General features: G+C 35.8%; 1 protein-coding gene across 3 annotated transcripts in view; it reads left to right on the top strand.

Annotated features, from left to right (window-relative positions):
• EEA1 (early endosome antigen 1) overlaps positions 1-25306 on the top strand; it is a 112322-nt gene that overhangs the window by 56218 nt on the left and 30798 nt on the right. For all 3 annotated transcript variants that reach the window (XM_049626082.1, XM_049626084.1, XM_049626085.1), the window contains 6 exons: positions 5789-5938; positions 7209-7328; positions 15694-15897; positions 18828-19028; positions 21196-21309; positions 24173-24328. In XM_049626082.1, the coding sequence (XP_049482039.1) occupies positions 5789-5938; positions 7209-7328; positions 15694-15897; positions 18828-19028; positions 21196-21309; positions 24173-24328 (945 nt within the window). The remainder of the gene's footprint in view (positions 1-5788; positions 5939-7208; positions 7329-15693; positions 15898-18827; positions 19029-21195; positions 21310-24172; positions 24329-25306) is intronic.

Raw genomic sequence — 25306 nt, 5'->3', positions numbered from 1 at the left:
TTTTCCTTAATGAGAAAAAAATGTTAGCACCCATCATATAGTATTGCTGTGAAGTGTTTATGAATTAATACCTATAAATTGCTTAAGATGGTACCCGGCACAGGGCACTCCGCTTGTATTAGTTACTATAATTAATTCACATCGTTGACTATTCTTTAATTTAAAAATTCTTATGTTTTGTTACTAAATTTTTGAAATATAATTATGGTTAAATCAGTAATTTAAACATTAGATATTTTAGTTATTTTAAAGTTTATTTGAGAGATAAATATTTATTTATCACGTGTGTGCACACATGCAGGGGGAGTGGTAGAGAGAGAAGGAGAATCCTAAGCAGACGCTGTGTTAACAGCACAGAGCCTGACTCAGGGCTTGATCCCACGAACTGTGAGATCATGACTTGAGCCAAAACCGAGAGCAGGACACTTAACCAAGTGAGCCACCCAGGCGCCTCAAAATTAGATACATTAAAAGAAAAAACAAATTAGCCCTAATAACTTTTTAGAAGTAAATAATTGTCTATCAGATTAATCAGTAATTTGATTAATGAAAGTTTGACTTTGCCATTAACTTAAATTAAGTTCTGTATTCTTATTATTGCTTATAGATAACATTAAAAATCAGTTGAAGAATGGATATTTGGGAGGCATTAAAGTCCTCAGCCACTTTTTTGATAATATTCACCTATTTTCACTTAAATATTGCAGTGATACTTGTTTTCACGGCATCAGTCCTTCTTTCTTGGCCTGAGATATTTTTCCTGTTCCTCTTCTCCTTGATGACCACATGGCTTACTTCAGTTGTCACTCTTCTATAGAAATCCTTTCCTGTACATTGCCACTTCTCCCACCCTGATCCCCCAGAGATGGCTTAAGCATTACTTACCACAGTACAGTATATTATCATAGTTTATGTGTCTTTCTTCACTGGACTCTGTACTCTTTGGATGCAAAGACCATGTCTTACTCATTTTTTACCTTCACTACCTGGCACATTGCATGTTAATGAGCAGATATTTTAGTGGATAACTTAGATATTTGATGTTCATTTCAGATAAAGAAATTGGGTACTTATGGTTTCTAAAAGACATTATGTTTTAGTTGTTGGGAGATACAGAACTGAAAAAAGAAACAGTACTTACCTTAAATCATTATGTAAATCTTATTGAGGACAAGGCAAGTACTATCCTGTACTAAAGAATGGGAGGATTATAATAAAATGATCCTATATATGATGGGAATTTTGCAGAGTTCCTCTTCTGTTTTCTTCTCCTATAGCACTTCATTTGTGTAATTATTTTATCCAGTATGTGATCAGGGAAAGCTTTGTGTGAGAGATAGAGGTGGTGCATGAAATTATGATTTTGGGTAGGTATTGACAAGTGGCAGTTTGAAGGTAGAAGAATCTTCCAGGCAGAAGGATTAGTGAGAAGAAACTAGTGTCAGCAAAGTATTATAAGAACCAGGAAGGGGCACTGATTTCCTCTTAAGATAGGGTGTGTGTAATAGGAATGGGCTATTGTGATTAGAAAGAGCATTTGGAACCTTATTGTGTAGGGTGTTGAATAGCAAGCTGAGGAATTTGGGCTTTATTTGGTTGTCAGTGGGAGGAGGGGTATCAGGAATTTGAGAACCTACTCAAACATATTTTTATACAAAGACTTGAGCATGTGATTAGTTGGTTTAGTCACAATTCTGTAATAAATAAAGAGGTCATACTGAAGACCTTGAAGTGACACCATTTATCTTCTTTTAGCCTGCCGTTTACATTCTACCTTCAAAATATGTCTCAAATCTGTCCACTTCTCTTCATCTATACTGCTACCACTCTTTTTTTTTTTTTATGTTTATTTATTTATTTTGAGAGCGAGAATGAGAGAGAGGGAGAGAGTGGGCATAAGTGAGGGAGGGGCAGAGAGGGGAAGACAGAGAGAATCCATCCCAAGCAGGCTCTGCACTGTCAGTGCAGAGCCCAACTCAGGGTCCAAACCCATGAACCACGAGATCATGACCTGAGCTAAAGTCAGACACTTAACCGACTGAGCCACTCAGGTGCCCCTGTACTGCTACCGCTCTTAATTTAAGCCACCATCATTACTCACCTAGGCCACTGTATTAGCCTTCTTAAAGTTTCCCTTCTAGTGATCTCCATAATCTATTCTCCTCCTCTTCCTCCTCCTCCTCCTCCTCATCCTCCTCCTCCTCCTCCTTCTCCCCCCCCTCCCTTTTTTTTTAAGTTTATGTATTTATTCTGAGAAAGAGAGTGTGAGCGGGAGAAGGGCAGAGACAGAAGGAGAGTGAGAAGCCCAAGCAGGCTCTGGGCTGTCAGTGCAAAGCCCGCCATGGGGCTTTATCTTGTGAACCCATGAGATCATGACCTGAGCCAAAATCAAGAGTTGGACGCTCAACTGACTAAGCCACCCAGGCACCCCTATATTCTTCTTTAGAACACTTTACATTATATAATTAGTTTTTGTTTACTTGCATATTGTCTGCCTTTCCATTGGATGCAATTCCCACATTCCTTAATATGAGGAATTTGTTTTTTTATACTGTCGGCCTCTATACTTAGGGCTTTCAGCAAATATTTATTGGAAGAATGGACATGAATCTTACCTTAAACCTTTTTTCATATCCTTAAAGAGTGTAGGTATGAATCGGGTTTGTCTTGCTCTCCATTGTATCCTCAGCACCCATTTCAGTAGTGACAAAAGTAGATAGCTGGTGATTGTCATGAAAGGACCTGAAAACACAGCAGCCTGTATTCTTCATATTTGGGTTTATGACCACTTCCTAAGTAGCCACAAATGTGCAAATAATGATGTTATATAACTGAAAGCTTAGATGTCATCATTTTAATTTTAAAAAATTATCTAACATACATCTTGAATAGCATAGTGGATTTAGAAACCAGCTGCCTGGGTTCCATTTCTAAGGCTTGTAAGCCATGTGATCCAGGCACATTATTTAATTTGTGCCTCAGTTTCCTCATCTCTAATAAGTAATAGTGGAATCTTCTTCATAAGGCTATATATATATAAGGATTAAATTAGTTAATATTTACATTTAGAATAGTAAATGTTGGCACATAGTAAATGTTAGGAGTAAAATGAATAAAGAATTATATATTATATATAGGTTTACAAAGTGAATTTATTATAGATTGTATATATATCTTAAAATGTGACTTTAGAACAGACCATTCTATTAATAATTCCAGTGTATATGATTTTTACTCTTAATTTAACCTCTTCTTTTTTAATATGTTTATACAAATAGTATAGACATCATTGTTTAAGTGATTTTGGCCTACTCCCACCATTGGACAGCCTTGATTTGAGATTATTTTTAAATTAAAGATCAGGGACTTACCAGGAATTGTGCCATAATGAATGAAAAAGTTATTTATAGTATTATCTCACCCCTTTAGTAAATCTTCAGAGCAATAGTTCTCTTTAATTCGGTTGGTTCTCAATTCTGTCTGCACATTAGAATCACCTGGGGAGATTTAAAAAATTACCATTATCAAGGCCTTACCCCTGGTCCTATTAATTCCTGATGGCTGGCATAGTCTTAGGCATTGTCATATTTAAACATTTCCCCTGTAATTGTACTATGCAGTTGAGATTGAACACTGCTGCTTTTTGAAGTGTTACTTTTTGGTAAGTCCTTTCTAAAGAGTTCCCTGAAACTCAGTATAATCTGATTCTTGTGATGAAAACATGGATTTCTGGGCTTTAGCTCAAATGTACTAAATCTAAATTTATATGGGACGAGTCTGATTATCTGTGTATTAACAATGATATCAGGAGACCCTTTTATATTATTTTTTTGGTGCACGTACAGCATAGCGATTTGACAGTTTTATACATTACTGAATGCTCACCATGGGGAGTGTGGTCACCATCTGTCACCCTACCATGTTATTATAATATTATTATTAACTCTATTTGCTGTGCTGTACTTTTCATCGCTGTGACTTATTTTATAACTAAGTTTATACCTCTTAATCAGCAGGAGATTCCTATTCAACAAGTTTTAAGAACTAGATATGGGTGATGCCTGTTTGTAAGAGATCACACACATTAGATGCTTGAAATGTGAGTTTACTTTGAAGGCCTCCCTTTTACATATCAGGATTTTGCCTAATTCTTGTAATAAGAAGGAAGTTTGGGTACTTAACCTTATAGAGCTAATCCACTGCATTTTAACAAGAAGAATCAAAAGAGAGACGTCAGGATGCTGGCTAAGGACAAAGATAAAATAAATGCATTCTCTTTAGTACTGATTCTTGTTTTAGTTAGATGGAAACATGTTTTACTTTAAAAATTGACTTTGGTTTTCCTTATTAAGGACAGAATATATTCTAATAGTGTCAGGGTGTTTCACAGCATAAGAAAATAGTGGGTGTCCACTTTTCTGATAAAACTTTTCTGTTTTTTCCTGGCCAACTATGAATTTTTATGGAGAAATATGCAAGTAGAGAGCATATATATAGGAATGTGACACAAAGGCTAGAGATTCTTAATATTCTCACCATTAACCTGAATAGCTTTGATTGAGAACAGTTGTACAGAATGCTTTTTATTAATTACTAATTTTAGTGAGGCACATGAATGTGTTACGAGGCTGGTGTGGAGGAGCACTCATAGTGTATAAGCCTTGCCAAATGTCTTGCAACTTTTTCAAATATCATACAGCTCATTTTTGTTTTATATTTCCAGCACTTATGCAGTAATTCTTCTGAAATTAATACAAACTTTTTTTCTTTTTTTGATAGAACTCCCCCTCTCCTAAGAGAAACCGACTGCTATTTCTGGTAGTATTAGAGAAAATAACGAATTTGAGAAAGTGATGGTTCTTAGCTCCCGGGCAAATCTTTCAATTAGTTTTAACTGGGTAGTAATTTTAAAGTCAATGAATGAGGGCCACCTAATATTAAAAAAATATATATTCTTTATTCTCTTTTATTTAGAAAATTATGTGCCAATCTCTGCTGTCAGGGCAGAGCCTGCTTTGGATCCTCTGTCCCCTTCTCTTTCTGCCCCTCCTTCACTCATGCCCTCTCTCTCTCAAAAATAAAAATTAAAAAAAAAAAAGAAATTATGTGCCAATTTGAGGATTTGGGAGTGGTTTGTGCTCTATTCAATACCCAAATGTAAGAAGTTAATTGTGGTGGTTCATAACTGTGATAAAATAAGAACCAGTATGAAATTAAAAAAAAAAAATACTGTGGAATAGTATTGTATGTGCCTTGACTGTCTTGATTTAAAAAAAAAAAATTTTTTTTTAATGTTTATTTTTGAATGGCAGACAGAGCATGAGCTGGGGAGGGCAGAGAGGGAGACACAGAATCTGAAGCAGTCTCCATCCAGGCTCTGAGATGACAGAGCCCGACGTAGAGCTTGAACTCACAAACCACGAGATCATGACCTGAGCCGAAGTTGGATGCTTAACCGCTTGTGTCACCCCAGGCGCCCCTGAGTGTCTTGATTTTTACATTTCATTTTATTATTTTAAGTTCCTCAAGTGATTGTAATACTTAAGTCCAAAAAAGAGCCTTTGGTTCACTATATTTTTAAGAGAACAAAAACCCCCAAAACTGTGATGCTTAATCACAGTTTTATGTGATCCATCATAATTCATGTGATTAAAATTCAGCTGGATCTTAGGTTCCCCCAAAGTATATGAAAATTAAGATTAAAAAAAAACACATTGTTTAGACGGTAGTGATGAGTGTGTGTTTGTACATAGGTAGTATACAACCTTTTTTTTTTTCTTTTTTAAAGTTACATAGCAAACTTCTGGAGACAGAGCGCCAACTAGGTGAAGCTCATGGTAGGCTGAAGGAACAGAGACAGCTTTCAAGTGAAAAGTTGATGGATAAAGAACAACAAGTGGCTGATCTACAACTCAAACTTTCTCGTTTAGAAGAACAGGTAAGCTAACATTTCAAGTGAGTTTATGTTAGTAAGTTTATTGATAGATTTGAGGCATGTTAAATATTCATGATGGTTCAATTTTTTTATTGTCAGGAGCTTTAATTGGACATTTTTTTTAACTTTAAATTGTGACATTTATTTCTCCCCACTGGAAACATCCTACTTCCTATTCACTATATATGGGTCATTTTGTTGTGACTATATTCTCTAAAGTTCTCAACTAAAATGTGTTAAGAAGACTATTTTAGCTTTAGGCAAGAAAGATTCTGGGAGTGAACCTTTCATAGGCTGCTGGGAGGGAAGAGTCTCCCTACCCAGGAAGGACAGCATCCCAATAGAACAGTGAAAAATGAACACAGTTGGTGAGGATCATTAATGACACATATTTGGTGCATGTAAACCTTGAGTTTGCACTTATGGATTTTCACTTTCAATTAAAGCATAAGATTGAATGCTATTCTAATTAAAGGTGTGGTTGCTAAAAATGGTAAGTATTATTTGGTTAAAGTTATCATTAAATTATGTCTTTTACTAAAATTGAACAAATAATGAGAGTTAAAATCTGTAGCTGCATCAAGCTACATCTAGCTTCATCAAGCTAGGATTTTCTTCTAGACCCAGAATCTTGGACATGGTAGAGGATTCTGTTTTTTCCCAATAAGCGATAATTATGATTGTTTTGGAAAAAAATAAAACAAATATTGGTACTGTGATTTAGATTGTTGCTACAAAAAAATTGTATGTAATTAATTCCTTGATCATATTAGTATAGAAAAAAGCAATAACAAACTGAATGCCAACCTAGAGAAAGAATTGTATTCTTAGGATGAGTCCCTAGGAATACCTAGGGAATAGTTTCATAATCATGAGATTAGGATTCTATAAGTAATGAGATATTGCTTTTAAAGTTGATTTTATGTATTGTCTGAATTTAGGGGTTTTTTTTCTTTTTTTTTTAATGTTTATTTTTTGAGAGAGAGAGAGAGAGAGAGAGTGTGAGTGGGGAGGGGCAGAGAGAGAGGGAGACACAGAATCTGAAGTAGGCTCCAGACTCCGAGCTGTCAGCATAGCCCAATGCAACGCTCGAACCCATGAACCGTGTGAGCCAAAGTTGGATGTTTAACTGACTGAGCCACCCAAGCGCCCCCTTGAATTTAGGTTTTTACTTCAGACTCGAGAATTTTGAGAATTGAAGTAATGCCAGATATTTACAAATGATAGCATTATGCTTTTAAGTTGTTAACTGACAATCTACATTTTTTTTAAGTTGAAGGAAAAAGTAACAAATTCCACAGAATTGCAGCATCAATTAGATAAAACAAAGCAACAACATCAAGAACAACAAGCTCTTCAGCAAAGCACTACAGCAAAACTTCGAGAAGCTCAGGTGAATATTATTTGAATTATTAGCCTTTTAAACAGGATTTAACCAGGTCATTATTCTTTTGTTGTACTAAAACTGGATAATGCAAAAAACTTGACTCTGAAGGGTTTTGATAATTTTCAGTATCTAGATGAGCAGAAAATCTTTTTCTTTTGATTGCTATGTTGAAATTTTCTATTTTAAAATTATTATAACTAGATTTGCTATTGTAAGTGTACTTATTTATATAAAATGTTTAAATTTTATTAAATTTCTTTATTATGTAGACAAAATATATTATTGCTTATTATTTATTATTTTTAAAAGTACCTTATTTGAAAAATTAAAGCAAGTACAAATTTCCTGATTTAGTTAGCCCAGTAAAAAAGAACATTTTGTATATTCTACAGTAGAACTTAGTATTTGTTGGTCATGTCTTTCCTGCTTTAGAACCATCATAGGAACATTGGAATTGTAGGCATAGAAAATATAAGTGATTAGGTTAAATTTATACAGATTCTATAGCGTAGCTTAGAAGATTGAAAGAAGTTAAATTTTCGTTTTGTTACAGCGAGGGGAAGAGGGTGCCCTCTTTTGACATTTGTTTATTCCTTCAGTCTTTCATTAATTCATTGAATGTTGTTGCGTACTACATGTCAGGCACTGTGGTAAGCACTGAAAATAGAGATGGGTAAGACAACGTGCTTGCCTTCTAGAAAATGGTAGTCTAATGATGTGTAAACAGAAACGATGTTGGAGTTATTTAAAGGAGGCTATAAGTAAGATGTCTCTTTCCCTTCTGAGTTTGGAGAGTGGGATGAGAGTCAGATGGATAGAGATAAAACTATTGTATTCATGTACTTGTTCTTTCATTTATTCAGTAAACAAATATGTATTAATATCTACTCTTAGCCAAGGAAGTGATTTTATGGACGTGACAGCAAATGAAATAGACAAAGCTGTCTGTTCTCATGGAGCTTAGTGAGGGGGACCAACAATAGCCAAGGTAAATAGGCAAAATGTGTGGTGTGTTAGATGGCAGTCAGTGCTATGGAGATGACAAAGGAACGGAGATTAGAAATTATCTGGGGAGCTGTAGGTGGGACTGCAGTGTGAGATAGGATTGCCAGGGAAGACCTCTCTGAGAAGATGAAAGAGCCAAAGGAATAGAAAGTGTGAGGCATGTGGATATCAGAGAGAACAGCATCCATACATTAAAAAGCCTTGAGGCAGGAACATGTCTAAGGACTATTGGGAAGCTGGTGACTGGAGTGGTGTGAGACATGAGAGGGTTAGAGGGTCACAGAGTCCTGGAGATCACAGAGGAGTAACATGTCAAGCCTTGTAGATAATTCTGAGGATTTTACTGTGAGTGATATGAGAAATCATTGCAGGGTTCTGAGCAAAGGAGTAACATGATCTGACTTATAATTTCACAGGATTACTCTGGCTGCTGTATTGAGAGTAGACTGTAGGGACATGTGATTATAAGCAAAGAGATTAGCTATGAAACAACTACAGCGATCCAGATAAAGAGATCATATGGCTTGGATCAGAGTAGAAACAGTGCAAGTAATGGGAAGTGGTCAGATTCTACATATATTTTAAAAGTGAAGCTGACACATTTACTGATAGATTGATGTGGGATATATATAGAGAGAAGTCAAGGATGATTTCAAGAAGTTTGGCCTGGTTAATGAGGAGGATGGAGGTCAAGCAAGATGAAGACTGAGAATCCATTGGATTTGGCAACACGGAGGTCATTGATGACATTGATAAGAGCAACTTAGAGAAGTAGGAATGGAAGCCTGATGTAAGGGGTTCAAGAGAAAATGGGGCAAGAGAAGTTTGATACAATGAATGTAGATAACTGTAGGAGTTTTACTATAAAGAGTAGCAAAGAAATAGAGTAGTAAGACTGAGGTAGAGAATTTGGCATAGGTCTGTAGCCGTGGGCTTTTTTTTTTAAAGTTTATTCATTTATTTTGAGGGGGAGAGAGAGAGGTGCACACAAGTGGGGGTGGGGCAGAGAGAGAGGGAGAAAGAGAGAATCTCAAGCAGGCTTTGCACTGTCAGCATGGAGCCTGATGTGGAGCTTGAACTCACGAACTGTGATATCATGAGCTGAAATCGGACGCTTAACTGACTGAGCCACCCAGGAGCCCCAAGTGTGCTTTTTAAAAAAAAATTTTTTTTTAATGTTTATTTATTTTTGAGACAGAGAGAGACAGAGCATGAGCAGGGGAGGGGCAGAGAGAGAGGGAGACACACACAGAATCTGAAACAGGCTCCAGGCTCTGAGCGGTCAGCACAGAGCCCAACGCGGGGCTCGAACTCACGGACCGTGAGATCATGACCTGAGCCGAAGTCAGACGCTTAACCAACCGAGCCACCAGGCGCCCCCCAAGTGTGCTTTTTTATAGTGTGCCCCAGAATTAAATTTATTCATCCAGTGACAGACAAAGCTGGAAATGACAGGCTTTCAACTTCTTATAGGCAGGTTGTCTCTTAGACTGAGGGGAAAGGAGGGGGCTGAATTAAACATGCTTAGCTTCTTTCTTTCTTTCTTTCTTTCCTTATTTCTTTCTTTCTTTCCATTTATTTATTTATTTATTTATTTAATTTTTTATTTTTAAAAATTTACATCCAAATTAGCATGTAGTGCAACAATGATTTCAGGAGTAGATTCCTTAGTGCCCCTTACCCATTTAGCCTGCCCCCCCTCCCACAACCTCTCCAGTAACCCTCAGTTTGTTCTCCATATTTACGAGTCTCTTCTGTTTTGTCCCCTCCCTGTTTTTATATTATTTTTGTTTCCCTTTCCTTATGTTCATGTTTTGTCCCTTAAAGTCCTCATATGAGTGAAGTCATAGGATTTTTGTCTTTCTCTGACTGACTAATTTCACTTAGCATAATACCCTCCAGTTCCATCCATGTAGTTGCAAATGGCAAGATTGCATTCTTTTTGATTGCCAAGTCGTACTCCATTGTATATATATTTACCACCTCTTCTTTATCCATTCATCCATCAATGGACATTTGGGCTCTTTCCATACTTTGGCTATTGTGGATAATGCTGCTATAAACATGCGGGTGCATGTGTCCCTGCGAAACAGCACAACTGTGTTCCGTGGATAAATGCCTAGTAGTGCAATTGCTGAGTCGTAGGGTAGTTGTATTTTTAGTTTTTTGAGGAACCTCCTTACTGTTTTGCAGAGTGGCTGCACCAGCTTACATTCCCACCAACAATGCAAAAGAGATCCTCTTTCTCCATATCCTCGCCAATATCTGTTGTTGCCCGAGTTGTTAATGTTAGCCATTCTGATAGGTGTAAGGTGGTATCTCATTGTGGTTTTGATTTGTATATCCCTGATGGTGAGTAATGTTGAGCATTTTTTCATGTGTCACTTGGCCATCTGGATGTCTTCTTTGGAGAAGTGTCTATTTGTGTCTTTTGCCCATTTCTTCACTGGATTATTTGTTGGGTGTTGAGTTTGATAAGTTCTTCATAGATTTTGGATACTAACCTTTATCTGATATGTCATTTGCAAATTTCTTCTCCCATTCCATCGCTTGCCTTTTAGTTTTGCTGATTGTTTCCTTTGCTGTGCAGAAGCTTTTTTATTTTGATGAGGTCCCAGTAGTTCATTGTTGCTTTTGTTTCCCTTGCCTCCGGAGACATGTTGGGTAAGAAGTTGCTGTGGCCAAGATCAAAGAGGTTTTTGCCTGCTTTCTCCTCAAGGATTTTGATGGCTTCCTGTCTTATGTTTAGGTCTTTCATCCACTTTGAGTTTATTATTGTGTATGGTGTAAGAAAGTGGTCCAGGTTCATTCTTCTGCAAAACATGCTTAGTTTCTTATTCCAGACTTTCAGTTGGTTAAATTGAATTCCCCATTCCCTGGGGAAGAAGAATAAGAAAAGGATGACAAAGAGACCAGGCAAAGTCTCTCATTATGGAAATTTCAGAAGTCCTAAAATAATTACCTAATTAAAGAGGTAGAATCAGTGTCATTCTAGGTGTATATATGTGTATAAAATTATTATGGTAGCACAGAGGACAGTTATCTAACTCAGTCTGGAAAAGAGCCGTCATTGGAAACTTCTTAAAAGTGACAATTTGAGTTGCAGAGCATGTGCAGATGTTCCTGGGTTGTGAAGATGGTGATAGTAAAGATTATACTCCGAATCAAGGAGTTAAAAGGGCAAGGATAGTGAAGCTGATATGAACTAAACTGAGATTGGAGAAGAGACCAGAGCATTAGACATGGGTGAGTTTATAGAAGGTCTTGTGTGACATTTGTCCTTGAAGATAGAAAAGTATTGAACGTCCTGAGAGAAGTGCCATAGCCAGATTTGATTATTGTTTTTTAAGTATTTAGAAAGAGAGAGACAGAGTATAGGGAAGGGGCAGAAAGAGAGGGAGAGAATCCCAAGCAGGCTCCGCACCATCAGCACTGAACCCTATGTGAGGCTCGAACTTACAAACCATGAGATCATGACCTGAGCCGAAAACAAGAGTCAGACACTTAACTGACTGAGCCACTCAGGCACCCCCCAGATTTGATTTTTAAATAAGTTATTCCTGTGGTTGTATGAAAGGTGGATTTCAGAGTGAATATTCTGAAGCAGGAGATCAGTTAAAAGACTAATATATGCAGTAGTTTAGATGAAAAATAATAATGGCCTTAGTTCAAACAATTGTTAAAGATGTTATAGGGCAAATATGAATAATACCTGGGCAGTAAAAAAAAAAAAAAAAAGAAAAAAAGTAGGACTTAATAGTTGCAGGGAATGAGAAAGAAAGTAAATGACTTCCAGAGTGATAACACTGAGTACATGGTAAATGGAGGTGTCATCAACTTTGTTAGTGCATCTGAGACAAATGGCCATTTCATTGGGCAGCGTTGTGAGTTCAATATTGGATGTTGTTGAGGTACCTGTGGTATATATTCATTTAAAGCTGTGAGAAACATCACAGTATATATGGGGTAAATGGAATTATTAGAATAGATGTGATCAGCCAGGGAGGGAGTGTAATGAGGAGAATAGACAACTGGTAACACAAGACTTCTGGGAAACATTAGCACCTAACAGGATGGATGATTGGAGGAAGCGCACCCCAAAGGAAGAGCATGATCAGTGTAATTAAGGAGAACCTGCCAAGTGGAAGCCAAAGGAATGGGGAGAGTCAAAATTTCAGATTAATCAGCAACTTCAAATGTGCATGTGTCGTAGGGATGCCAAGTATGATAAGTGAAAAATGTCCATGATATTAAGCTATAATTATTTATTATAAATACATATTCTTATATATATGAAGGATTCTTATATAATATTCTTACATATTCTTGCTAAACATAATTGCAATAAAGTGATAGAGATGAAAGGCTGATTTTTGATGAGTAAATGAGAGATTTGCAAAAGTAAATTTGAATTCCTTTTGAAATTTAAATACGAATTGTATAAAGACTGCACAGTAGTGAGTGGGGCTTGGTCTGCGAAGTTTTTGAAAACAAGAGATACCTGAACATGTTTATAGTCTGGGACAGTCTGGGAGAGAGGGAGTCATTTGAAGATATTGAAGGAGAGGTGACTGAAGGAATAGGGTATTGATAAGCTGTGAGGTCATTGATACAGTGGGTGGTGGTAAATTTGAACTTATTCTCTGAAGGATATTCTTTGAAGCTTGAGGAAAAGACTAAATATGGATTTATCTGTCTGTTGTCTATCTTTATAGATAAGAGAGTGAAAAATCAAGGTGCATCTTCCCTGAAGATACCCTCTCCCTCCCTTTGTTTTTTATGGATAAAGTTGGAGATAGTTGAATGGAAGGCAGGCAGAGATTAAAAATCTAGAGAGAATATTGAAGATTTTATTTTATTTTTTTTATTTTTTATTTTTTTAATTTATTTTGAAAGGGAGAGTGAAAGTGGTGAAGGGGACGAGAGAGAGAGAGATAATCCCAAGCAGGCTCAACACCACCAGTGCAGAGTCTAATGCAGGGCTCAAACTCACGATCTGCAAGATCATGACATGAGCTGAAGTCGAATGCTTAACTGACTGAGCCACCCAGGTGCCCCTTGAAGCTTTTAAATAGTTATTGAGGGGAATGTTTGAGGGTAAGAATCTTACTCAAGTGAAAGGATTGACAAGATGATCTTAAGTATATAATGGAGGTTGCGATCTAGAACTTTGTAGTGGCACCAATCTCTGAAGGTTTATGATTTTGCTCTAACAGTTCTTAGAAATGAAGGTGTGGAGTAAGAAGATTGCAACACTGATCTAGGATTGGGCTTTTTTAGGGTGGCTGTGTGGGGAATTTGTAGGTGAAAGGAAATGGAGAATGTTGAATAGTTGAGAGGATAGTTAAGTTAGTTCATATCCATGTATGAGGTTCAGGAAGAGAAATGAGGCATGTGCTATATAAGTCAGAAGAAAATTGAGGTCAGTGTCTCTTTGGCATTGCATTGAAGAACAGAAATGAGGTCATGAAATTGGAAGATGGTCAGGAAGTTGTGGTCACAGAGTAGGACAGTTGAAATTTTTCATCTGGAACAATTTCAAGTGATTACAAGATCGTACATGTGAGTGAGTGAATAGAATGAGGTCCAGGAATTAAGATGATATGACTGTTGAGGCTGTGCTCTTAATTCTTTGTGTATTTTGTATTTCCCAGGAAATTGGCAGAAATTGGGATTGAGAGAAAGACTAAATCAGGTCTCAAGTCTTCAGTGAATGAGGTAGGGATTTATAGATAATAGCAACACAGAATAGAAGCTAGAATAAATGAACAACATACTTCCCAAAGCAGCATGAAGCTTTTACATGAGGGGGAGAGTTATGGTGGTGAAAAACCAGGAAAAAGTCAACCTCCCCTGCTTGCCCAGCAGAATGGTCCTTACGTATCTGAGAGTGTTGAAGGGGAATCAGCATCTATAAAGGGTGAACTAAAAATTTCAGTTCTGACTGTTCTGGAAACAAAACTTAGGCCTGGAACTGTGGTTCCAGAAGATGAGTGGGATGTGGAGAAGAGGGTCATTAGTGGCAGGAGTAGAGAATGAGAGCAGAGAGGTAGGTTGCCTTTCATCATTTTGTGACTGAAACTTAGATGAGAAAACATGTTTGAAAGTGATCTCAAATAGTGTAATATTGGTGCAAATTTTGGAGAGTACCAGTACAGGTGGTTGCTGACTCTGTCCGAGCAAGGTGGTATGGGGTATAAGGTTTGTGGAAGGGCTTGTTAGGACCTGGTTCTGGGGAGAAGTGAGGCAGAGCCAAAGAATGTGGGTCGGATAGCTCCAGAATATTAATGGACATTGTTCTGGATGTGGGCTAATACACCGTGTTCTGTGTAACACTAAGACCCTCAGTAAAGTAAAAGAAGAGGGATCCCTTGATGTATCGATAGAAGATTCCTCTTGGGGTATTGAAGTGAGCCTTCATGAGTATGTGTGTGTTAGAGTGCAATCCTTTATTTTTCTGTTCATTCAACAAACATCATAGAACATTTGTGTCTTGGATACATCAACGAATAAAACAGACAAAAATCCTAACCTTTGTGGAGCATATATTCTAGTGAGGTGGAGGGAAGCAGATAAACATGAAAAATAAATAAATAATTTATTGTGTTAAAAGATAAGTGCAATGGAAAGAAATAAAATATTCAGGAGAAGGAATATTGGGAAAGGCTGCAATTTTAAATGTAATGGTCAGGATAGGCCTGATTGAGTAGGTGTCATTTGAACAAACATTTTTTTATTTGTAAATTAATTAATTTATTTTTTTGATAGAGAATGTGCACTAGTCAGGGAGGGGCTGAGAGAGAGGGAGAGAGAGGATCCCAAGCAGGCTCTGTGCTGTCAATGGGACTTGATCCAACGGATCATGAGATCATGACCTGAGCCAAGATCAAGAACTGGATGCTTAACCAACTGAGCCACCCAGGCATCCCTTGAACAAACATTTGAAGGAGAGGGAATGAGCCATGTGACCTTGTGGGAGAGGTATTCTAGACAGAAGAAACAGTGAGTTCAGAGGCCCTAAGGTGGGAGTGTTCCTGGTGTGATGAAGGAATAAGGAGAGTCCCATGTGTCTGAAATGGATTAAACAAGAGGGTACTGGGCAATGAGGTCAGAATGTTAGAGTAAGAATGTGGTTAATTGAAGGTTGGGGGGGGGGTTAAATTCTAGTTTACTATTGATAATATAGATTTATATTATTAAACACATAGTTCTAATTACTTAAGTTTGCTGTGTTAAAATGTAACGAGTAGAAAAAGACGTAAGACTCAGAATTTGAGTTGTAAAATATATTATCAGTCATTTTCTGTTTGAGGAATAACTTTTCAAGTTCTCTATCGTTAAGGTAGTAGTTTTCACTTCTTTACAGAATGATTTAGAACAAGTACTACGTCAAATTGGCGATAAGGACCAGAAGATCCAGAACCTTGAAGCCTTATTACAGAAGAGTAAAGAAAATATTTCCTTACTAGAAAAAGAAAGAGAAGATCTTTATGCAAAAATTCAGGCTGGTGAAGGAGAGACTGCTGTTCTCAACCAGTTACAAGAAAAAAACCATACCTTACAGGAACAAGTAAGCCTGTCGAATGTGTTCTATTTCTATTTTTGTTTGTTTTTCTTTTTAAATTTATTTATTTTGAGAGAGAGAGTGTGCATGAGCACAGGAGGTGCAGAGAGAGAGAGAGGGAGAGAGAGAATCTCAAGCAGGCTCTGCGCCATCAGCATAGAGTCTGATGTGGGGCTCAAACTCATGAACCAGGAAATCATGACCTGAGCTGAAATCAAGACTTGGACACTTAACCAACTGAGCCACCCAGGTGCCCCAAATGTGTTCTGTTTCTAAAACTCACTTTTATCTTTCTAAATATTGCTAAGTACTTTATTTAAATGCCTCTTCATTCTGGTTATTATTAGTACTTTTTAAATATTATGTTTTTTTTGACAAATACCATCCAATTTACCTTAGAGATGGGTTGCTATTGTAGTAAAAGTAAGTTAGCATGATTTGACAAAGATCTCAGTTCATGTCCCAGTATATAACCTACTACCTGTGTGACCACAAGCAAGTAATTTCATCTTGTTAGCTCATTAGAAAGATAGAGATGGTGTTAATAATACATACTTGCCTCATGGCATTTTGTGATGTTTTGAAAAAAAAAAGAATAATATATTATATTTATAAACTAAAAGCACTAATCAACTGCTAGTTATTACTATGTATTGGTTAATATGCAGGCTTACTAGTTACTTATATTTTGGTAATTATGTCTTTGGAACACATAGCTAATAATAATTTTGATAAGTTGCTCATATGTAGCTTAAGAGAAACTTAACAAAATTTGGCTTAATCCATTTTCAAACTGAAAGAATTTATAGTTGCTTTGTTGGAAGAATTGCCCAGTAAGAGAGTTATAATTATCTAAATGAGAAAATAGTAAAACAAAATATCAGTAAGTAACAACCACTTTTCTAATTTTATTTATTTATTTATTTATTTTATTTTTAAAGTTTATTTATTTTGAGAGAGAGCGCAAGCTGGGGAGAGGCAGAGAGAGGGAGAGAATGAGAATCTCAAGCAGGCTCCACGCTGTCAGTGCAGAGCCTGGTGAGAGGCTTGAACCCAGAAACCATGAGATCATGACCTGAGTGAAACCAAGAGTTGGACACTTAACCAACTGAGCCACCCAGGCACTCCTCGAATTCTTTTTAAAATAATAAATAAAAATAAATCTATGTTATTTGTGCTTCTGGCCATGTTGAAGTAACTGATACCTATTTTGTCCTCTCACCATAAACAACTAGGAAAGAAAAAAAAAGTATCAAGTCACTATTTTCAGATACTGTACAACAAGCAATGCAGGGGTTTGATTCCTGAGAGAAGAGAAGCAAGGGAAGTGAACCTTTTGACCATTCCAACTTCTGGTAACCCAGAGGCATTTTCCAGACTGGTGTAGGTTGGGGGAATCCAAGGAAAGCACAGTGGTCTCACTGAACAAAGTACTAAGAGATTAAAGTTTAGGAAGGTTGAGGAACCTCAAATTGTGGGGCAGAATATCAGAGGGGAGGGAACAGTGGAGAGAAGAAGCTCTAAAAATCTGCATAGGGATCAACTTAAGCCTTCAGCTGACTGCTAAACTTTGCATTCTTATGTGGGATTTCATGTGGCCAGGCAATGAACAATTGTTAGGAGTTGCAAACTGAAAAATTATCAGAGCTTGGAGATGTTTATGCAAGAGCACAAAGACGTGATTGAGCACTTTGGGGCCATTTAGTAGAAACCCCGGAAATGTCACACCTTGGGATAAAGGTAAACCAGCCCCTAGGGTAAAAGCTGGTGTACACCTGACTTAACAAAGCATGAAAACAAGCCTCAGAGGATCCAGCTGAGCCATATGTGGGTTAACTGCCTGCTGGGACAAAATTAAGCATTTTTGAAAGAAGGCGACAAAGTCAAGATTTGTTTCCATAAATATCAAAACTTTCTAGACATTCAAAGAAGAAAACATGTATGGCTCTTAAAATATGCTTATGGTTGTAAAGGAAAAACTATAATGGAAATAGAAGTGGGAATGATTAAAAAAAAAGAAATAGAACTTTTCTCTCTATATATGGAATTAAAATCTCATTGGATGTGCTTAATCAACCAAATAGAAAACAAAAGTGAACATTAAGACAAGGCAATTGAAACTGTCCAAAAGGAAGCACAGAGAGAAAAAAGACTGGGCTAAAAACCAAAAAAACTATGCTTTAGTGACCTGTGGGACAAGATCATGTAATCTAACATACATATAATTGGTGTGACAGAAAAGTGGGGAGGGGAAAAATATTTATTGAAATAATGGCTGAAAAAAATTTAAATGTGATTAAAAATATGAACGCACAGATTCAAGAAACTCATTGAATTCCAATCAAGGTGCACCAAAGAGACATTAGATGAATTGGATTTCATCTAAATTAGAATTGTTTACCCTTCAAAAGATACTGTTACAAAAATAAAAGTCAAGACAGAGTGGGAGAAAATACTTGAAATACACATATCTGACAATTCAGAAATACTAAGAATATATAAGGAACTCTTATTAATTATATCCATGATTGTCTGGGGCTAGAGATGAGTGGAGAGTACTGACTGCAAAGGGGCATGAGTAAACCTTTTGGGGTAATTGAAATGTTTTCTATCTGATTGTGGCAATGGTTAAGTGAGTGTATATATTTGTCAAATCTCCTCAAGCTGTGCAATTAAACTAGGTGAATTTTATTTCATGTAAATTCTAGCTCAGTAGAGATGGTTTTAAAAATAATAGGAATCTCTGAATTGGTGTTTTCTTATGATTTTGAAAGATTATTACTTATTTGTGGAAAGATGAATAAATTTTCTTAAAAATATGAGATAACTTATAGAGCACTTTAATATTCTCATGGTCCTTAAATTTGTTTTGTTTTTTTTTTTAATTCTTCTTATATCATTTGTGACCTTCATAATTAGTCTTCCTTGTACGATAGGTAACTCAACTAACAGAGAAGCTGAAGAATCAGTCAGAAAGCCATAAACAAGCCCAGGAGAATTTGCATGACCAAGTGCAAGAGCAGAAGGCACATCTTAGAGCTGCACAAGACCGTGTCCTTTCCTTAGAAACTAGTGTCAATGAATTAAGTAGTCAATTAAATGAGAGCAAGGAGAAGGTCTCCCAGCTTGACATACAGGTAATTTTGAATTATTCAATTTAATGTGAGTTTTTCTGAATAAAACACCAATTGTAGGCCATCAAAAATTTAAGACTGTAGATTTTTTTTTAATTCAAATCCAAGTTAGTTAACATATAGTGTAATAATGATTTCAGGAATAGAATTTAATGGTTCATCACTTACATATAACATCCAGTGTTCATACCAATAAGTGCCCTCCTTAATGCCCATCACCCATTTAGCCCATCCCTCCACCCAACACCCTGTCATCAACCCTCAGTTGTTCTCTGTATTTAAGAGTCTCTTATATAAGGTTTGTCTCCGTATTTTTTATTTTTTTAATTTTTTTAATTTTAATATTTATTTTTGAGACAAAGAGAGCACGAGCAGGGGAGGAACAGAGACAGAGAGGGAGACACAGAATCTGAAACAGGCTCCAGGCTCTGAGCTGTCAGCACAGAGCCCGATGTGGGACTCGAACTCCGGAATGTTGAGTTGAGATTATGACCTGAGCCAAAGTTGGATGCTCAACCGACTGAGCCACCCAGGCGCCCCTATCTCCCTCTGTTTTTATCTTATGTTTCCTTCCCTTCTCCTGTGTTCCTGTTTTGTTTCTTAAATTCCACATATGAGTGAAATCATATATTTGTCTTTCTCTGACTTAATTTCGCTTAACATAGTATACTCTAGTTCCATCCACATTGTTGCAAATGGCAAGATTTCATTCTGTTAGATTGCCGAGTAATATTCCATTATAGATATCTACATATATATAGATAGATATCTATATATATATCCCACATCTTCTTTATCCATTCATCCATCGATGGACATTTGGGCTCTTTCCGTACTTTGGCTCTTGTTGATAGTGCTACTGTAAGCATTGGGGTGCATTTGCCCCTTTGAATCAGCACTCCTATATCCTTTGTATAAGTACCTAGTAGTGTAATTGCTGGCTCATTGGGTAGTTCTGTTTTTCATTTTTTGAGGGACTTCCATATTGTTTTCCAGAGTGGCTGCACCAGTTTGCATTCCCGCCAGCAGTGCAAAAGGGTTCCTCTTTCTCCGCATCCTCACCAACATCTGTTGTTGCCTGAGTTGTTAGTGTTAGGCATTCTGACAGGTGTGAGGTGGTATCTCATTGTGGTTTTGATTCGTATTTCCCTGAGGCCATCAAATGTTTTAAATTCTGTTTCTCCCTGTGTCTCTGTCTTTCCGTCTCTCTTTCTGTCTCCCTGTCTCTTTGTCTCTCTCCCCCTAATCTCTGACCTCTCTCTCACTCTCTGCTTTACTTAGTAGTGGAAAAACCTTGGGAACAAGAATTAAATAAAGGTGCTATCTAGACAGTTTGTTTAGCTTTCCTGTTTGCCTTTTTCCCTCTTTATCTCTTCTGGCAAACTACACCTTCTGAAACCACCAGAGCCTTTTGCTTTTCTTTTTTTTTTCCATGAAGTCCTTATTATTGTTTTTGAAATTCAGTCATTTGATATTACACCATTAGATTTCTATGTTAAACACTTTTTGACTTTGATTTTTAAATTTTACTTTAAAGGTTAGGTTAAAAAAATACTTTTATATGCTACCATTATATATTTTTAATAACCTTCTTTCAGAGGCCAGTACAGAATTCACGTTCAATGCATCAGTGTCGGGGTGGGAATTAAAACGTGTTTCTTTTTCCATTGTCATCGTTGGTTTCCTATTCTACACTAAAGTAGAGAAAGTTATAGAAACATATCTAAGCCTTGATTTTATTTTAGGAAAACAATTCTATTGAAAGTAAGAAATATAAAATAACAGGCATGCATATTAACTTGGAGGAAGAAGATACACATTTCTTTCTAATTAAAATATAAATATTTGTTAGGTGGGTTACATGATAACCCAATATTTGGAAGTCCAGTTTAAAAGAGGGAGAAGTGTTTTGGTGTCATATAGGGACATATATATCATCATATATATCATAATAAATCTCATCATTTGTCCAAACATTGTTAGGAGTCTTTTCTCCCATGTTCATTCCTGTTTTGGGATTATTACATACTTATTTTTCAGTGTCTAAATCCTTATTTTTTTTTGACAAAGGGCTTAATTTTTAAAATAATTTGACAAAAGCAATGCATATTGAAGCAAGAGAAAATCAAGAAATAAATACACATTAAATGACTGGCAAATTTTGTTACAGATTAAAGCCAAAACTGAATTATTGCTATCAGCAGAAGCAGCAAAAACTGCTCAAAGAGCAGATCTTCAGAATCATTTGGACACAGCCCAAAATGCATTACAAGATAAACAGCAGGTAGGTGAACGTGATACAGTCTCATCCCATAACCTAATGTTTTGGTAGATAAATTAATTGCAAACATGTATGAAAGTGATACTCAATTTTATTAATATTGTGATCTACTTGTTTTTTCCCCTTAATTTCTGCTTGAGTTCAGAACCAGTTCTAGATGCAGGAGTCAGACAGATGAAGATAAAAATATCATTTTTGTTTTTGATAAAGTGCAATTGGTGTGTAAGCATGGTTGGGCTTCTTAATTTTGTATTAGTCCTTAGTGTTGACTAAGGTGTACAGCTGAAATATCTGTTCCTAATTGTTGAATTGTTGCTTCATTGCATCAAGTGCCAATGATTGGTAAAGGGAGACAGACTCTCACACCTGTTCTTAGTAGGTAATCTGGGCCATGACCTAGATTTACTTACCTCTTGGAAGCAGGAAAAGAGCACCATATATTCCAATGCAGTAAGAGTTCCTCTTTTATTTTGGGGATAAGAATAAGTAGGGCTGCAGGGAATACATAAATTACTTTTCTCAATACTTCTAATAGAATAAAGGCTTCCTACTTAAGGGCCAAGGTCAAAATGCTGATAGATTTTTCTTCCCTTTTAGCAAATGAGATTTTTTAAATTTACTTTTTATCTGAGTGGTAACACTGGTTGTTGGCCTAATTTTTTTTTGATCAATCTAGTAATATATCAAGTTAACAAAATAAAAGCTTTGTTTTCTATATTTACCCTAAACTTCAGTCCTATTTTTTTTCTTAGAGGGAATGTTTGCTCTTAAATTTGGTATGTACCTGTCCAGAGTTCTATAAGCATTGGGCAGATATGTGTGTGTATGTTCATATATAACACACACACACTAATATTTTCTTTTATGCACGTAGAATTACTGTGTATGCATGTTTTGCAACTTTTTACTCATTGCTACAAACATCTGGAAAATATGATCTAATCACAAGATCAGTGCTAGAAACTGTAATGAAAAGATTATTGATAAGAATAATCACATAAAAGTTTAAAAATTTTTTGCCAAAAATATTACTAACAAAATTAGAAAGCACATAGCAAAAGAATAATACACTTTCTGAAATATGTCCAACGAAGGATTAATATCTTCGATATTTAAAACAGATAGGAATTGCATGAAGCTACAAAAGAGTAAATGATCAAAAATATATTAGTGAATGTTCAGATTAAGAATCAATTGTAAATTAAGACAATCAATTGTAAATTAAGATAGTATGCCCTTGTTGAGGTGAAATGTGTTTGTTTAATACTGGAAGGATTGGAGATGGTGTAGAAGAGGAAGAGTAAGTCACTTTCATACGTTGCTGGTGGTAGGTAAGTTCAACCTTTTAATGGTGATAGGGAGAGCTGTTTGCCAGTATATTTCAAGAACTTTAGGGTTTTTCATATTCCTTAGCTCACTTTTAGTCGTTTATGCTAAGGGAATAATCATAGCTTTTAGGATGCTATTTACATTTCTGTTAATAACATACGGAAAGTTTAGTAGCAATCTAAGAATCTAAAATAGGACATTTGGCTAATAAAAGGTCTGAATCAATAAAATGGGAATTTATGCAGTCAAATACAATATTTTAGAAAATAATGACACAATTTCATGATGCATTGTTATGTAAAAACAAAGGTTATAATAAAACTTTTGTATGGCTTACAAACCTGTAGTATGTAAAGCGAGGTTCTACCTCTATTTTAAAAGTGTGAATATAAACCACAACTTCTTTATCCATTTGTCAGTTGATGGACATGTAGGCTCTTTCCATAATTTGGCTATTGTTGAAAGTGCTGCTATAAACATTGGGATACAAGTGCCCCTATGCATCAGCACTCCTGTATCCCTTGGGTAAATTCCTAGCAGCTTGGCAATGAGAAAGAATGAAATCTGGTCTTTTGTAGCAACATAGATGGAACTGGAGAGTTTATGCTAAGTGAAATAAGTCAGGCAGAGAAAGACACATACCATATGTTTTCACTCATATGTGGATCCTGAAAAACTCAATAGAAGACCGGGGCGCGTGGGGGTCGGGGGAGGAGAAGGGGTGGGGAAAGTTACAGAGAAGGAAGGAGGCGAACCATAAGAGACTCTTAAATACTGAGAATAAACTGAGGGTTGATGGTGGGAGGGAGGGGAAAGTGGGTGATGGGCATTGAAGAGGGCACCTGTTGGGATGAGCACTGGGTGTATGGAAACCAATTTGACAATAAAGTTCATATTAAAAAAAAAAGAAATAATACCAATAGTAAATCAAGTAAAAACAAAAGTGTAAATTAAAAAATGGAAACATACAGAAAAGACTGAAAGGAAAGTTATCAAAACATTAATAGTGATTATCTGTGGGTGGTGGGTTTACTAGTGATTTTAATTCTTTCAGTGCCTCTAGATATTACAAATGAACAAGTTTCATATATGTAGTCACTATAATAGTTTTTAAATGTTATTTTTAAAAATTGCATCTTTTTTTAAATATGAAATTTATTGTCAAATTGATTTCCATACAACACCCAGTGCTCATCCCAACATAAAAATAGCATCTTGAAGATTGAAAACAATTATAATATAAAAGTGTTATTTTATTATTAGTATATTTAATGTTCTATTGTATCTTTTGAGTCCTAAAATAACTCTTTCTAGAAAAAGTTAAGTGGTGATGCATATAAACTTCATATCTCATGCTATGTACAATTTCAGTTCAGGTCCTTTGTACTAGTAAAATAACCTCTGATAGTTCAAATAGTTTCTTAACCTTCAAATAGTTTCTTAAATAGAATTAGAGTTTTCAGTAGTACTTTGATCAAACATTTGGGAATACAAGAAAGAAAACCTTACCAAAGTTTTCAATTGTACTTTTCTATAGGAGTTAAATAAGATCACTACTCAGTTGGATCAAGTCACTGCAAAGTTACAGGATAAGCAAGAACATTGCAGTCAGTTGGAAAGTCATCTTAAAGAATATAAAGAGAAACACCTTTCTTTAGAACAAAAAACTGAAGAATTAGAAGGTCAAATTAAGGTTTGTATAAAAGATATTGAGTGTATTACTTATATTTTCTGCTACTGTAGTAATGGAAACTGATGACCTAGAAGGAATCAAAGGTTTTAAATTTGCAAACAAAGGTGAAGTTGTGTTATAGAATTTTAAATTACCTGGAATTTTTCTGGTTTTAATTTTGAATTCCATTCTTAATTTTAATTTCTTTATTAATGAGTGGCTTTTACAAATGACAGTTATACTGGCTCCTTTGTAATGTTTCAAAAAAAACAACCAACCAGGGATTTACTCTGTAATTACAAGGAACTTACCATTTTGTTGTCATTGTTGTTGTTATGAAGCCTCTTCTGTTCCATCATTCCTATCTCCTTCCCTCCTTATTTCAGAATATATTTCACATATGACAGACCTCTTCACTTTTTGAATTTTACATTTATATCTTTTGGATTTTGTCTTTAGTTTAATAATAAGTTTATGCTGTGGTAAACTGCTTCTTAACTTCAACTCCAAGTGAAATTGTTGATGTACTAAAGAGATTAAACGAGTAGACCTATCAGACAAGGGTTTGACCTGAGTCCTTTGTCCTTGAAATGGGATCTACTATTGATTAAACAAAGATTTCTCAAATTACTATATATATGTAAATTATACCTTCACAAACAGAACACTTCTGTAGAACTATTGGATGTGTACATGTATATGTGTATATCCACCCCAATATAACATGGAAGAAGAATTACATTTTTAATTCTATTTATGAGTTTCTTTTTCTTTATGGCCAATGATGATAGTAATGACACATTACTTTTTGTAATAATTTGAAAAGAACAGAAAAACGATTTTACTGAAAAGTATCTAATGAGAATTCTTTTTGGGTATCTTTTACAAATAATTGTTTAGAACCGAGAGTGTCTCTTGTGATAATCAGATCTTTAACCTTTGGTAATTATTTTAGGGAGTATTCCATATGTTTTTTGTAATTATTTGTTACAAAATTTT

Source organism: Panthera uncia, chromosome B4 (assembly GCF_023721935.1).
Source record: "Panthera uncia isolate 11264 chromosome B4, Puncia_PCG_1.0, whole genome shotgun sequence".
Classification (NCBI taxonomy): Eukaryota; Metazoa; Chordata; class Mammalia; order Carnivora; family Felidae; genus Panthera; species Panthera uncia.
The sequence above is the reverse complement of the archived record's forward strand: the minus strand, read 5'-3'. Positions and strand labels throughout refer to the sequence as shown.